Below are 15,965 nucleotides of genomic sequence, written 5' to 3'. Positions count from 1 at the left end.
TGGAAACAAGGTGGCTTTTAGTAGGACATTTCACAGCTTACTAAAACATAGATGAAATGGTTAATGTTACAATTTTTTGCAGTCCATATTTAATTGAATGGATTCCCTAGCTTCCTGTTTTTATGATAAATATGGTGGCTGTTTCCATTGGTTCAGGGATGATTCATTCTTTACATCAATCTCTACATGTCCGTGATATCACTTCTGACTCAGGTCCGCTAATCTGAGTCTTCTGTATTTATGCCCACACATTGAATTCCTTGGGCACATGGCAAGTCTAGCTTTAGAATAGCAGAAGCTATCAGAATTGCTCTATTAGTGCAGGGTTAAAGCCTGCACAGGAGTACTGTGTGGAGAAGATTTCTGGGGGCATGGAACACAGTGGAAAAGTATGTGGGGCTTCCTGCCACTTTTTAATGAAGCCATTGAATTTGGAAATGCCTCTATCACTTTAATGCCGTCCGAAGATTGCATAGACTGAAGGCACAGGAGAGACAGGATCTGTTTTAGTGATAGAAATCCAAAATGTTAGTCTGTAAATTACCACACTAATAGTTTAGCTCTAAGGAGTGAAGTCAGTGAGCTTAAAACGATGTAGCTCTGCTTAGAACTGCTGTTATTTACCCAAAGTTTAGCATAAAAATTAGTATTAATAGAAATGAATTTACAGAAATAAGATGATTTTAAAAGCACAAAAGGAACATTCTTTGGATTATTCTGGAAAGCATCCTTTCAGCAGTCGAAGGATTAACGTATAAATTAGGTCAGTTGTTAATCAGACTCAAAGCAGGGCAATTTTTATTTATTTTGTTTGCTTCATTGATGTCCACTTTTCTCCCCAGTGAGGACTCAAAGAGAGCCAGCATGGTGTAGTAGTTAAGAGCGGTAGACACTGATCTGGAGGACAGGCCTTGATTCCCAACTCCTCCACGTGAGCAGCGGACTCTAATCTGGTGAACTGGAGTTGTTTCCTGCTCCTACACATGAAGCCCACTGGCTGGCCTTGAGCTAGTCACAGTTCTCTCAGAACTCTTTCAGCCTCATCTACCCTCAAAATGTCTGTTGTGGGGAGAGGAAGGGAAGGAGTTGTAAGCCACTTTGAGACTCCTTGTGACAGAGAAAAGTGGAGTATAAATCCAAATCTTTTTTTTCTTTTAATTCTGTTTATTAAATTCTTCATTTATTAAATTATTTATTTATTGAAACATTTGTACCCTGACTTTCTTTGTGGCTTAAGGCATCTATTCTCCTCTCCTCTAATTTATTCTCATAACAGCTCAGTGAAGTGAGGTAGATTGAGAGTGTGTGACTAGCCCAGGGGTAGGGAACCTGCGGCTCTCCAGATGTTCAGGAACTACAATTCCCATCAGCCTCTGTCAGCATGGCCAATTGGCCATGCTGGTAGGGGCTGATGGGAATTGTAGTTCCTGAACATCTGGAGAGCCGCAGGTTCCCTACCCCTGGACTAGCCCAAGGTCACTCAGCAAGCTTCCATGAAAGAGTGAGGATTCGAACCTGGATCTCCCAGACTACACATTACACTGCAACCATGGTTTCCCAAATGTGCTTTTACTGGGTGAATGCGGGGGCAAGGGGGCCTTTGTCATGAACCTTGGTGGGCAGAAGCTAAAGAAATATTCTGATTTTTTTTCTTTCTTCCACCTTTTCCCCCAATTCTGTTTTTAGTCGTCTTGCTATCATAGACCTCTCAGGAGTACTGACATTCTTTGACTTGGACACACGGGTAACAGACAATAAAGGACAATATGTAATAGGTGAACAACTCAAACTGGAACGGAAAGATGTTTGGGGTATGAAATGGGCCAAAGATAACCCAGACTTATTTGCCATGATGGAAAAAACAAGAATGTATGTGTTCAGAAACCTGGACCCTGAGGTAAAGCAATAAGTTAAGACAACCTTTATTTTAATCAGAGGCAGAAAGTGTGTTGCCATTCTCCCTTCCCCATAATCCCCTCCTCCCTTCCGGTCCCTGGGAACAGGGAGAAAGTAAAATAGCGGAAATGTGTGTATTCTTTTGCATATACAGTGGAACCTCAGTTTTCATCCCTTTGGTTTTCATTGGTTTCAGTTTTCATCGATTTTTTCAGTGAAAAATTTGTCTCGGTTTTCATCGATTTGCCTTGGTTTTCATCGATTTGCAGTAAAGTGCAGGGGTTTGTGGAGAAAAATCACCCGGACAAAGCTATTGCAGGCCGTGTCTGCAATTTGTTTAATGACAATGTCTTGCCCCATTTCAGACAAATCTTAAAGAGGTGTCAGAAACAGACCTCTTTGGACAGCTTTTTGGTGCGACGTTGATCCACTGGCTCTGAAGCTGATCCTAGTCTTATTGTTGGTTACTGTTTTTCAGCATTAAACACTATGTTTATTCACCCAAAATGTGTTTTTGGTATGTTTTTTGGAGTGCCTAGAATGGATTAGTTGGATTTACATTGATTCCTGTGGAAAAGTTTTCCTCTGTTTTCATCGGTTTCGGTTTTCATCGATTCTTTTTGGACGGATTACCAACGAAAATCGAGGTTCCACTGTACCGTATTTGCCCTTGTGGCTGGGTCTAAGTATGCCTTATCTGTCTATGTTCAGACAGGTAACTGAATGGAATTAAGTCCCTGCTTATCAGGGATTTACAATGTAAATTGGCTATAAGCTCATCATTTTAAAGCTTAAAGTTTTGCCCCCACCCCACCCCTGGTGCTCCTGAAAGCTGCATAAAACTATAGGAGTTGCCATGCTGAGTCATTATAAATATCCATCTAGTGTAGTGAAGTGTTTAAGAAAGGGAGCCAGATTCCTATGGAAACTGCACATAGGCCATAAACATGATAGTTATCTCCAAGGTGTTCCTCCAAAGAACCTGGTTTGCCAACCTAAGCTGCCTTTCTGTATGCAAGGTCCAGTCTGCTGTCCAAGTTAACTGCCATTAGTAAACTTATCCAGACTACCAATAGCCCTCAAGCATCCTGAATAGTCATTCCTGAAAACTGAGTGGCAGTCTGTATAGCATGTTGGACTGCAATGGGAAGCACAGATATAGCATAGGGGCACACATTTCTGCTCTCATGGGGCTCTTCGATCCTGTCCTTCGCTGGAAGACATAAAAGAACCCAGACATCATATGACATTAAGGTTAATTGTTATATTGATAATTTTGCTTTACTAATCCTATATGATGTACATTTTAAGGAACCTATTCAAACATCTGGATACATTTGCCACTTTGAAGATTTGGAAATTAAATCTGTTTTATTGGATGAAATATTGAAGGTAAGATTTCTTTGTAAGAATACACCATCTATACAGTGTGTGCAACAGCGCAGATATACTTTTGAACAGAAATGCTCAATAGTTAGAATATTTTTTTCACATTTTTACAGAGCCCTGAACATCCTAATAAAGATTTCATCATTAATTTTGAGATTCGATCGCTTCGAGACAGTCGAGCATTGATTGAAAAAGTAGGGATTGAAGAGTCTTCTCAGTTCATAGAAGACAACCCGCATCCAAGGCTTTGGTGAAACTCCGATATTTTCTGACTTCATATACTTCTGTGAATTATAGTTGTATACAGCTTTTCTGGATTAATTAACAAATTCTGTTAGCTTTGAATCAATAGAGACTGCATAGAAAAATTGTCCTGGCTTAATGAGAACATTATTCAATAGTAATTTACAGTGCAACCGCTAAAAATGCTGCAGTTAGGAAAGTTTAATTAAATATTTGATGGAAGAACAAGTGTAAGAATTTGTGTTTATAAAAGTGCAGTCAGAGGTCCATACATCAGATATATTTTTTCAGAGAAATCTTTTTATTAAATAACTGTAGAAAACTTTATTTACTTTGCTTATACCCCACTTGTCTCCCCAGTTGGGACCCAAAATGGCTCACAACATTTTCCCCTTCTCCATTCTTAGCCATTTGACACAGATGTGTGTCATTTTCCTTTAAATGTTCCCAGAGCCAGTTCCACTGTTTATGAAAACATCTGTCTCATATCAAAAACTGTGAGCCCTTTGCTCTAGTATGCATGTATCATTTAGAACAATTCCCTTCAATTGAATGGGCACCCTTTCTACAAAAGAAAAACTCTGCATCTTTTTTTTAAAAAGCAGGTACATCAGCGACGCTTAAGAAATGCTACCGCTTAATTAATTAATATCTCTTAATTCTGAATCAGCCTCAGTGTTGAGTGGCTTTGTAAAAGTAGTACCCTGTCCAGTTTCAATACAGTTAGTCCCTTCTACACTGTTCACCAGCAGCTTCTTAAAGTTTCTCTCGTTCTTCTCTAGGATTATGGCTTATCACATACTGTGCACTTTTTTAGTAACCTTACTCCAGGGTCCTGGCTTTAGACCTCTCACCTGGACTTGTCTCCCAACTCTCGGTCTCCTGGCTTTTTAACCTGTATCTGTGTCTGCCTCTTCTTCCCCCAACTATTGCACAGGTGTTTCACAACTCTTTAGCTCATGTCTTCTGGGCTACGTCTGAAATTTTCTTCCCAGCCAGCCACACAGATTTTTCATTTTGGAATCTAACTTGTTCTTATCACTGACACTTTCCCCCTAAATAGTTATTCTATCAGTGAACATTTGGTGACATCACAAAAACCATGCAAATTTGTTAAGGTGTGCAACAAAATTTTGTTGCCCAGTATATTTCAGTTCTGATTTCATATAGTCACTGGGCTTTTTGCATGACATTCAACAGCATCCCTATTGAAAGAACAAAACTAAAAATATATATATTTGCAAGACTTGGGAAGAGAGGCTAACCATGCTCTTCTGTAAGGGGATCAATGAAATGAGGTAGCTTGAGCCCAATGTAGACTAAAATATCTGTATTATGGTGTGTAGGCGTTTGCTGGCTGAAGCAGCTCTCCAGAAGCTAGATCTTCAGACTGCCGAGCAAGCGTTTGTGCGCTACAAGGATTACCAAGGCATTAAGTTTGTGAAGCGCCTCGGCAACCTGAAGAGTGAATCCATGAAGCAAGCTGAAGTGGCAGCTTATTTTGGCAGATTTGAAGAAGCTGAACGAATGTACCTGGACATGGACCGAAGGTAACTGGCATACGATACCCTTGGGTGGGTGGACAAACCGCTCGAGTGCGTAGTACATGACTAATGATCAGAGGCAGAGCCACCAGGGGCAGGAGGTGTGCGTTGCACCGGACGCTCACCTGGGGGAGGAAAATCACTCCTCCACCCCCACTTATCTTAGTGAAACAGTGCAGGCTGGAGAAGTGGCCTGTTCCCTTCAGGCTGAAAACAGCCCAGAGGGAACTACCCTTCCCAGGAGACCTTGCGAGCCCCAGGTCTCATGAGAAGTGTAATTCCCACCAGGCCATTTTCAGCCTGAAGGGAACAGGCCACTTTTCCAGGCTGAACTAAGGGGAGGTGGGGAGGGCGCCACGGTGGGGGGGGGGGGGGACAGAGTGCGCACCGGACCCACTCTGGCCCAGCTACGCCTCTGCTGATGATGAAGAGAACTATTCGTCTTGACTGTGGGAGCACCAGGCAAAACAAACTTGTAGTCCATGTTATTTTGTTGATGAAGAACAGCAAAAAAAATATTCAGGCAAAGGAACTAGAAAGTAACAGGCCAACAGATTTAAATGTGGAAGAAGCAAGAGGACTGCAAGCAAATATATTCATACTTAACGTGCTCTTAATTCACCTAGAAGCTCAGAGCACGTGAAGGAGACTCTGTTGCTGCTGTGATAAAGCTGTGGTGGTAACTTGAGTTAATGGCTTCAAGCCTGAGGCAAATCTGAACCAGGAGCTTCTGGGCTCTAAGCTCAGTTTCATAGCCATTTTTCTTCCCTCGTCCTCCATTCTCTTTTCCTCTGTCTTTCATAACAAGTGCCATTTTTGCATTCACTAAAATTGTGTACTTGTTAACCTTTTCAGGGATCTTGCAATTAGCTTACGGATAAAACTTGGAGATGGGTTTCGGGTCCTGCAGCTTTTGAAAACTGGTTCAGGACATGCGGATGACAGCCTTCTGGAACAAGCCCATAATGCAGTTGGAGAGTACTTTGCTGATAGGCAAAAATGGTATGGTCATAACTGGAGTTGTTCAATGACTAGCTGCCTCCTTATGCAACCTCATTCTGATTAGCTTTGCCTTCCCCATAGAATGGAGATTGAGGGTTAATATTATTCCATGTTAAGTTGTCCCAAAGTTTTATTACTTGGTTTATGTTGAAAAAACAAAGAGCTATTCTTCTTTATTAACTAAAGTATCCAGCTATTTCCATCTGTTGCTAGTGCAACATAACCTTTTCAAAATAAATGATGTTCTATGATGTGTGGTTGTGTGTGTATGTGCATAAATTGAGTCTTCCAGTTATACATGTTTGAACACACTGTGGAACACACTTCCAGTTATACATGTTTGAACACACTGTGCCAGATAGCCGTGTGAATAGATTGACAGAGATCTTATGGGTTCTTCTTTTCCCCTTAGGGCAAATGCAATTCAATATTTTGTGCAAGGAAGAAACCAGGAACGTTTGGCTGAATGTTACTATATGTTAGAAGACTATCAAGGGCTGGAGGATTTGGCTAATTCCCTCCCAGAAAACAACAGATTGCTTTCTGTAGGTATAAAAAGCTGCTTACCAGTGAATACCCTAAGAGTAGCTTTACCCAAAATACCTCTTTTTTTTTCCTATCTTGGCTATTAGTCTTCTGATTTACTGAGGATAGAAACACCAGCATGTTTAGAATGAAGTGATGGCCATAGGAATTGTTTATTTTAAAAAGGAAACCTTGTTAGAATAATCCTGTGTGACTAGGAGTAGTTACTAGGTTGTCACATGCTGCTTGTCACTCATGAGCTATTTTGCAATTTTAAAAGAAACTGATATAAAGATCCTTCTCATCCTATATTGCCTTTTGGTGAAAAAAATATCACACATCTCTTATTAATTCACTGATAGTTACATTTGTAACATTGAATGCCTTAATTCTAGAAAAAATGCCAATTGTAAGGCCCCTTTTGCGCATGCAGAATAACGCACTTTCAGTCCACTTTCACAATTGTTTGCAAGTGGATTTTGCTATTCCACACAGCTGCAAAGTGCATTGAAAGTGCATTAAAAGTGCATTATTCTGCATGTGTGGAAGGGGCCTAAGTAAATACACACACAGAGAGGAGGCAGAAAGACAAAAATCATCCCCTTTTTCAGTTTTCACTTTTCAGTTTTCAGCTTTTAAGTTTTGTTTGCTTGTGTTGCTTGTTTAACATTTTTGTTTTGCTCTGATTTTTCTGGCCATCACTTTTTGATGATTTTGGAAGCAATGCTGCCATCCCATCCCTTGTTGAAATATAGGCTCCTTCTGCACATGCAGAATAATGCACTTTCAATCCACTTTCACAATTGTTTGCAAGTGGATTTTGCTATTCTGCACAGCTGCAAAGTGCACTGAAAGTGGATTGAAAGTGCATTATTCTGCATGTGCAGAAGGGGCCATATTTAGAAGGCTACCATTTTAGAAATTTTCTTAATCATTTAAATCGTATATTTACAGTTATTACCGCCCAGAACCCATAGTATATAGGTCAAATGAGACAATAATGATAATAAAATAATAAAGTTTTCAGAATATGTCAAAATATTCATAGTAAAATGTGGAGATGTTAGTTACATGTGTGTGTTGATAGTGTATGAAAGGAACATGGCCAGCATGGGATGAAAGTAGGCATCTGACGAAGTAGGCTCAAACCTGCCAGGTTTTGGAAGGGCCCTGGCCAGAACATACCCCTCCACCTATCATCAGCTCCCCCTTCAGGCTTCCTTTTCTACCCACCTCCCTTCCCCACATTTGACCGTGCATCCTTCCCCTGCTCATAAGTCTTCTCACCATCTGCACTCACAGGTGCCCACATTGCATTCATGCCCTTCTCCCTATAGCACTGACTGGTGCCAGGAGTGCCACAGCTGGGAAGCTAGAACCATGTATCCTGGCATGCTTGCAACCAAATGGGCAAGTTAGCAGGAGAGGTACATGGTAGGGGAGACAAGAAAAGGGGGCCATGCCAGAGCCCCCAGGCACTGATAGTGCCCCACTTCTGGGTATGCTCATCCCAACTCTGCTACAGAACATATGCCAAAGTATCTTTTTAAAATATTTTTATTTTTTAAAGGATTTATGGGTAGAAAGGTACAGGCTGGATACCAAGAGACTTCTTTTTTTTATATAGTAAGAGTAGTTCAGTAGTGGAATCAGCCACTAGGGAGGTGGTGAGGTCCCACTCAACTGATTGGACTTGATGGCCTGTATACTGCAAACAACATCCAAACTACAAAGTCTGCTTTTCTAGAATTTCATTTTTTTCCTTGCAGGATATAGCCCATAAGTTTGTGACAGTGGGCATGTGTGAACAAGCTGTAATGGCCTTTCTCAAATGTAACAGACCAAAAGATGCAGTAGATTGCTGTGTACATCTCAATCAGGTATAAGAGGGCCTTTGACGATATGTAACTTTTTATGATTCTACTATCATTTTGGGGAGGGGGGAAGCCATTATTTTATAATTACTGTGTAGTAATCTAGGCATTTCTGCTAACCAGCTGTAACCCCCGCTCTGCTATGAGTATTTAATAAGTGTTATTTTTATTGATAAACCTAATTTGCATAAAATACAAAATGAGGTTTGCATCCACGCAATGAGTGCAGCAGAGCACGCTTATCAAGGATATTGGCTGTCATTCCTCATGAACTGATCCTTGATGGTCATTTTTAGTTATCCTCTGCATAATGTGCAAAACAGCCATGAGATCTTTAGATAGCCTGCTGTTTAATGTTGCTACACATTTATTAATGTTAAAAATGAAAAAATAAAATATAAAGTTGCTCTGTGTTGACTGATATGAAATACTTAAATGCCATTTTGGGGGACATGAAAGTAGCGTGGAGTTCGAATCCTGAAAGGTAGAGAAGGTTTAGAAGTGGACCCCCTACTATTTGTACAGTCTGTTTTTGCTTTGTTATGGTGTGGCAGGCTGAATGATGTGTATCTCAGTGTTGGTTTCTTACACAGGGACCTCAATCCCATTTACAGAGATATGAGCACTGGATTGTGTTGCCAAGTGGCAGTCATATCTTATTCCAAACAGGGAAGACCAAGGTTACTTGCTGTCTAAGTTACTTCCAGTTTAAGTCCCTTGTATCTCCATGAACCTGAAATGTTCCTAGGGGTTCATATAAAGTTCAGTGGCCTTAGAGCTGCATCCTTAAACAACAATGATTGCTATCAGGAGCCTTGGTAGAGGATGACTTGCCAGGTGGAAGTGTTAAATCCCAGCATATCAGCTCAAAGTGGGATCTACTGGTGGCCTTGAAGCCTCCAACACATGCAAGTCTCAAACTTCCTCAAGAGGCATTTGACTTAGGTGTAAATATTTGAAAGAAACAGATAAATAGGAGTTTCATCAACAAAGCACTTTAGTCCTAGTCTTCTGCTGCCTGATACATATTCAGCCTCTTGTGTAATATTAATGATTGCTTCCTTTTTCCTTAGTGGAGGAAAGCTGTTGAACTGGCTAAGCAGCACAACATGAAAGAGATTGGTTCCCTGCTAGCTAGATATGCATCCCATTTATTGGAAAAGAACAAACCCCTTGATGCTGTTAAACTGTATTATAAAGCCAACTATTTCTTTGATGCTGCTAAACTTATGTTCAAGGTACTGCTGGCATTTGTTTATTATTGTTTGTTGTTTGGATTTTGCAGTGCATAAATGTAATAAAAATCAAACGAGTTAAAAAAGGGGGGGGGATGTTTAAGCCAACAACAAAATCTAGTCTGTATAACAGAAGCAACCCCAGACTTAGAGATTAAAACAACAGATAAACAGTGTGTATATCACCTAGTGCCTGAAGAGTGGTAATGTAGGTGGCAAGCAAAGTTGAGTAGGGGATGAATACTGTAAGCAGGGCAGCACTACAGAACCATCCTGTCTCAGGCCAAAAACAGCAGTGTGAAAACAGCAGTGGTGTAGTGCCAAGGGGGCGTTCCGGGGTGGGGGAATGGCAGGGGCGCAGGACGCACACATTTTTCCCCTCGCTCCGCCCCTGGAAAATGGTGCAAACTCTTTTACACCCTTTTAAACCATTTTACATTGTTTTCAGTCCGCTTAACCTCTAAAGGCCATGGGACAGGTGTCAGTAGATGAGTTAGTTTAAAGGGGGTGTAGCTGGTCCTTAAGCTCCTTGTCCCAGACCCTTGTATGAGCAGAGCTCCACTGGCAGAAGGCAGTGATTTAACCCTCCTTCACCTTCCTCACCACAACTTCCTAACCCATACAGCTGTTACCCCCAGATGGGTCATGGAACCTGTGGAATAAACTTTCCCAGAGTCAGAAATGGCTGCTAAGGGAGGGGAGAGATGGGAAGATCAAGGATCCTTGCACAAATATCACAAGGTCCTTGTGTTGATCTCATTTCTATACCAAAAGTAGCCTATCTAGAATACCAATTGAAAGTGCCCTTGAGCAACTGAGGAGCCAGCTGTTAGGATGAATTGAAACTCACTTCCAAGCCACAAGCCTTATCTGTAAGGAGGAATGTATCCTTCACCCAAAATAACAGAAACTTCATTGCACTAGGCATATTGTGGGGAGACTAGGATACTTGGGAAAATTATATAGGATTTCTATGGTGCTTTTGATAATACATTATTCTTACATGTTTGCGCTGTGTGAATCTTTGTAGTTTTGTTTTCTGCAATAGTAAATCTTGATTCTGTTTATGGGAATAAATCTATTCATTTCATGGGACACATGACTTTTTTGCACTAAAACCCTTTATATTCAGATGAGGGTTTCTGTGCATGTAGGTATGTGTGCATTTATTTTTTTTAACAGCAGTTCCCCTATATTACCTCAGAAGCTGCATCTGACCTTGCATCTCTTTTCTTCATGTTATGTTTTTTTCTCGTCTGCCTTCTAATTCCGAGAAAAGAGGGAGATAATTAGTTGCAGAACTAACTCGCTTGTAATATAAATGCATTTTTCACTGCATTCCATTCATCAGTGTTTCAGCTCTCGCAAAGAGGGGGGGGAAGAGTTTGTACATCTTATCAATATAATGTTAATGTACTTATCTTTAAAAGATTGCAGATGATGAAGCTAAAAAGAGGACCAAACCTTTGCGAGTTAAAAAACTCTATGTCATGTCAGCTTTACTTGTTGAACAGTATCATGAACAAATGAAAAATGCACAGAGGGGAAAGGCTAAAGGAAAGACTTCAGAGGTACAGTACTGAAACGTCTGCTCATTCCCTGACATAAAAGCAAGGTTTCCCTTTACAAGATAGTGCTGTTCAAATGTAGATACACAAAAGGTGATGTGTTTCATCCGCATAATGTCTCCCTAGAACATGCAGTTTATTAACCTACAAGTGTGGAACCGTAACAAAAAAGTTGGCCTTCCTTTTCCTGCCCCTTCCCTTTTTCTTTCCTTTCCTTGGGTATTGAGTGTGTCCTTTTATTATTGTTTATTCCTTCCCAGTGAACTTTCACCTATTAGTTAGGGTGCAGACATGTAGTTACATAATGTATTGTGATGATAATGGTAGATTTTATTGTCATGTGATTGTTGTGAGCCATCCTGAGCCTGATGATAGGGAAGGGCAGCCAATAATGGGTTGGAAACAGCCATGTTGTGAGCCCCCTCGAGCCCTTTGGGGATGAGGCGGCCTATAAATTTAAATAAATAAATAAATCATATAAACCAAAGGGAGGGAGGGAAGGAAGGAAAGGAAAGGAAAGTGGTGATGCCAGTGGTGTTCAGTTTGGAAGGGGCGGGTGGAAAGTTGTGAATTCCCATCCAGCCCCAAAACTGCCATCAGTTAGCCGCACCAGGGGAGCGAGAAGAAAGAGGGGTTTTTTTTAGAGATGGGGGCTGAGCACTAGCAATGGTGGAGAAGGCACATAACTGCCTGGACTCCCTCATAGCCTAATCCATATCCATAGATGAATAGAGGGAAGTGGAGGCAGCAGCTGCAGCCCAAACACCTCCAGTGTTCAACACCCACATTCCCCAGCCATCTCTCTCTTTTCTGCCCTGACAGTCTTCTCCCACTCTTTCCAATGCATCTTGGATGCTGCTTAGCAGCTCCTGAGATGACAGGTGAGATCTCGCAGTAGAATATCACAATATCCTTTTTATTTTTTAGGTCCTCCTTTTTATTTTAAAATCCCGCTTGCCCCCCCCCCCAGTTTTTATATTTTTCTACCTTGCCATTTCCCTAGGTTTACAGAAAAGTCTCTCCTATCTGCCCTATTGACAGGATTTTTTGATCCACGTTCTAGTGCTATTGTTTGAAATTAAATACTTTGATTTAGAAAATAGTTTCCATGGGGCATGGAATGCAACAATAGGGTTTAAGAACTGTGGAAAGAAGTTTCAGTAATATCGACGCAAACACATTCTTCCTCAGTTCACAACTCTTCAGGATCCACACTGAGCATTTCGTTATGTATTATCTCATTTAGAAAATTTAATTAGTTGAGGGAGGGGCAGGATTTTGAGTGGAGCATCTTGAGCACATTGTTAGCACTTCAATGTACTGTGTTGCCTCCCCCACCCCCACCCCACCTCTACTTCCCCCATATTAATGTCATAAACAGGAAATATAACCTGTATATAAGAACCCAAGCAAACGTGTTCAGTTTTTGAAAACTTTTCCCATAGTGTACAGCATGGTGTAGTGGTCAAGAGCGGCAGCCTCTAATCTGGAGAACCAGATCCGATTCCTCACTCCTCCACGTGAGCAGCAGTCTCTAACCAGGAAACACAGATTAGATTCTCCACGACTCCTCATGCAACCTGCTGGGTGACCTTGGGCTAGTCACAGTTCTTTCAGAACTCTCTCAACCCCACCTACCCCACAGTGTGTTTGCTGTGGGGAGAGGAAGGGAAGAAGATTTTGAGCTGTTTTGAGACTCCTTAAAGGTTGAGAAAAGTGGGGCACTATTCAAGTTCTTTGTAGCTAAAAAAATAGTATCATGACCTGTAATTACAATGTATGGAATTCATACACGTGGGTAGCTGTCTACATTTCTTAATGAAGAAAAGGGAGTAGGGTTGGAGATTCGGACAGTCCAAATCCGAATTTTTACCGAATCTGCACGGATTCGGACGGATTCGGACGAGCAGGGGCTGAATCTGAGCTGTCCGAATCCTAACAGATCCGAATCCATGGGATTCGGATTACCAGCCGAATTGCGTTTTTATTTTTTGGTGTTTTTTTCACATTTCGGCCTGCAGGGGAGACATTTTTAAACATATCAGCACCAAATTTTCAGGGTATCATCATGAGACTGTCCTGATGATACCCTCCAGGTTTGGTGCATTTTGGTTTAGGGGGGCCAAAGTTATGGACCCCCAAAAGTGGTGTCCCTATCCCCGATTCTTTCCAATGGGGAACTAAGGAGATTAGGGCTATCCGCTTTTGAGGGTCCATAATCTCTTGTTCCTTGAACTATTCTGCACCAAACTTGGAGGGTATCATCAGGACAGTCTCTCTGATGACTACACTCGAAATAATGATACCGATACATCTACAAATGCACCCCCCTGCAGGCACCCCCAGAAAATTTGCCCAAGATTCTTTGTTCTGCAGTGACTTAGCTGCATTGCTTTTGTCAATAGGGAATTTCTGAGGGGGCTGTGGAGTGCACATTTTTTCATGAGTAGGGACCCACAAAACTTTCAGAATTACATCTTCAGGAGAGTCTCTGGATGACACCATCCAGGTTTGGGAACTTTACTTCAGGGAAGTGGGAGATGGGCCCTACCCTTTTTGGGTCCCATAGAATTAAACCCCTGAAGAAAATTTCCCCAAACCTGGATGGTGTCATCCAGACTCTCTCCTGAAGATACCCTGGAAAGTTTTGCGACCATACCTTCAGAAATGTGCACCTCACAGCCCCTCTACCAGAAATTCCCCATTGACAAAAGCACAATACAGCTAAGTCACTGCAGCACCAAAGCAATCGTGGGCAAATTTCTGGGGGGTGCCTGCAGGGGACGCATTTTGAGATGTATTGGCACCAAATTATCAGGGTATCATCAGGTGACTGTCCTGATGTTGCCCACCAAGTTTGGTACAGTTTGGTTCAGGTATGGAGCCTCAAAAGGGGTGCAACTATCCCCCATTGTTTCCAATGGGAGCTGATAGGGGATGGGGCCACACCTTTTGAGAGGATCCATAACTTTGGCTCCCCTGAGCCAAACTGCACCAAACTTTGGGGGTATCATCAGGACACTGTCCTGATGTCACCCCTGAAAGTTTGAGGTCACTAGCTTTAAAAAATGCTGGTTTCTTGCGTGTTTCACTGCTCACTCACTCCAGCAGGCTTCATGTGCAGGAAGCGGTGAGAAACATGAAAACCGGAATTTTTAAAGCTAGTGGCACCAAATTTCAGGGAATCATCAGAGAGATCGTCCTGATGACACTAAGTTTGGTGCAGTTTGATTCAGGGGGGCCAAAGTTATGGACCCTCAAAGGGGCCTCTATCCCCATTGTTTCCAATGACAGCTAAGGAGATGGTGGCTACGCATTTTGAGGGTCCATAACTTTGGCCCCTAAACCAAACTGCACCAAAGCGTGCGGGGTGTCATCAGTGACCCGGTCTCCCCTGGATGATTCCCGATATTTTGGTGCTGATAATGTCTAAAAATGTGCCCCTGCAGAGCACCCCCAAAAAAATTTGCCCAAAGGTTCTTTTTCTCCGCAGTGATGACTTCTGCATTGCTGTCAATGGGGAATGTCTGGTGGAGGGCTGTGGGGGGTGCACATTTATCAAAGGTACTGTCACAAAATGTTCAGGGTATCTTCAGGAGAAGTCTTTGGATGACACCATCCAGGTTTGAGGGAAGAACTTTGCTTATGGGGGGCAGTGGGAGATGGGTTACCCTACCCATAACATTGAACCCCTTGAAGCAACGGTCACCAAACCTGGATGGTGTCATGAAGAGACTCTCCTGAAGACACCCTGAAAGTTTTGTGGGTTTACCATGAGAAATATGCACTCCACAGCCCTCCCACAGGAAATTTCCTATTGCCAGCTGCAATGGAGCCAGCCAGCCACTACAGAGCACAGAATCTGGGGAAATTTCTTTGGGTGACTGTGAGGGAGTGCAGTTTTAGAGCTACTGTCACCAAAATTTTGGGGTATCATAAATGTACTGTCCCTATGATACTCCCCAAGTGTGGTGGAGTTTGGTTCAGGGGTCCAACGTTATGGGCCTTCAAAAGTGTAGCCCCCATCTCCGTTTAGCTTCCATTGAAAACAATGGGGGACGGGGCACCTTTTTTGCGGGCCAATATCTCTGCCCCCCCTGAACCAAACTGCGCCAAACTTGAGGGAGAAACTATCAGGACAGCCTCCAGATGATCTCCCGAAATTTTGGTGCCGCTAGCTTTAAAAATGCGTCCCCTGCAGGCCAAAACGTGTAAAAACACCCAAAATTCAAAAAAATAATAAAACGGACCCGGATTTTTCGGATTTACCCGAATTTTCGGGTATATCCGAATTGGCTATGATTCGGATTCAGGCATACAAATCATTTTATGCCCCAAAATACCCAAATCCGAATTTTACCGAATTTTTTTAGTATTGACCAACCCTAAAAGGGAGACAGTCACTCAGAATACAGGGAAAAAAAGCTTTGTGTTCAGGCTTCTCTTTACTGTAATTTTGTTTTCAGGCTACTTCAGCATTAGCTGGTTTGCTTGAGGAAGATGTACTTTCTTCAGACAATCGCCTGATTGATAATGCTTGGCGAGGAGCCGAGGCGTACCATTTTTTTATTCTTGCCCAAAGACAACTTTATGAAGGCTATGTCGATACAGCCATGAAGACAGGTAGGCTTCATTCTTGTTGCTGTTCTCTATTTTGACTTCAGATTCCCAGCTTGGTAAATACCCTAA

At 42.1% G+C, this 15,965-nt stretch overlaps 1 protein-coding gene across 3 annotated transcripts in view; it reads left to right on the top strand.

The window, feature by feature from the left end:
* Nucleotides 1–15,965, top strand: part of WDR35 (WD repeat domain 35) — a 51,124-nt gene that overhangs the window by 28,166 nt on the left and 6,993 nt on the right. For all 3 annotated transcript variants that reach the window (XM_048498993.1, XM_048498985.1, XM_048498977.1), the window contains 10 exons: nucleotides 1,687–1,897; nucleotides 3,208–3,288; nucleotides 3,399–3,535; nucleotides 4,875–5,078; nucleotides 5,928–6,074; nucleotides 6,487–6,619; nucleotides 8,369–8,479; nucleotides 9,547–9,711; nucleotides 11,139–11,279; nucleotides 15,743–15,899. In XM_048498993.1, the coding sequence (XP_048354950.1) occupies nucleotides 1,687–1,897; nucleotides 3,208–3,288; nucleotides 3,399–3,535; nucleotides 4,875–5,078; nucleotides 5,928–6,074; nucleotides 6,487–6,619; nucleotides 8,369–8,479; nucleotides 9,547–9,711; nucleotides 11,139–11,279; nucleotides 15,743–15,899 (1,487 nt within the window). The remainder of the gene's footprint in view (nucleotides 1–1,686; nucleotides 1,898–3,207; nucleotides 3,289–3,398; nucleotides 3,536–4,874; nucleotides 5,079–5,927; nucleotides 6,075–6,486; nucleotides 6,620–8,368; nucleotides 8,480–9,546; nucleotides 9,712–11,138; nucleotides 11,280–15,742; nucleotides 15,900–15,965) is intronic.

The sequence above is a fragment of the Sphaerodactylus townsendi genome, linkage group LG01, assembly GCF_021028975.2.
Source record: "Sphaerodactylus townsendi isolate TG3544 linkage group LG01, MPM_Stown_v2.3, whole genome shotgun sequence".
NCBI classification, from domain to species: domain Eukaryota; kingdom Metazoa; phylum Chordata; class Lepidosauria; order Squamata; family Sphaerodactylidae; genus Sphaerodactylus; species Sphaerodactylus townsendi.
The sequence above is the reverse complement of the archived record's forward strand: the minus strand, read 5'-3'. Positions and strand labels throughout refer to the sequence as shown.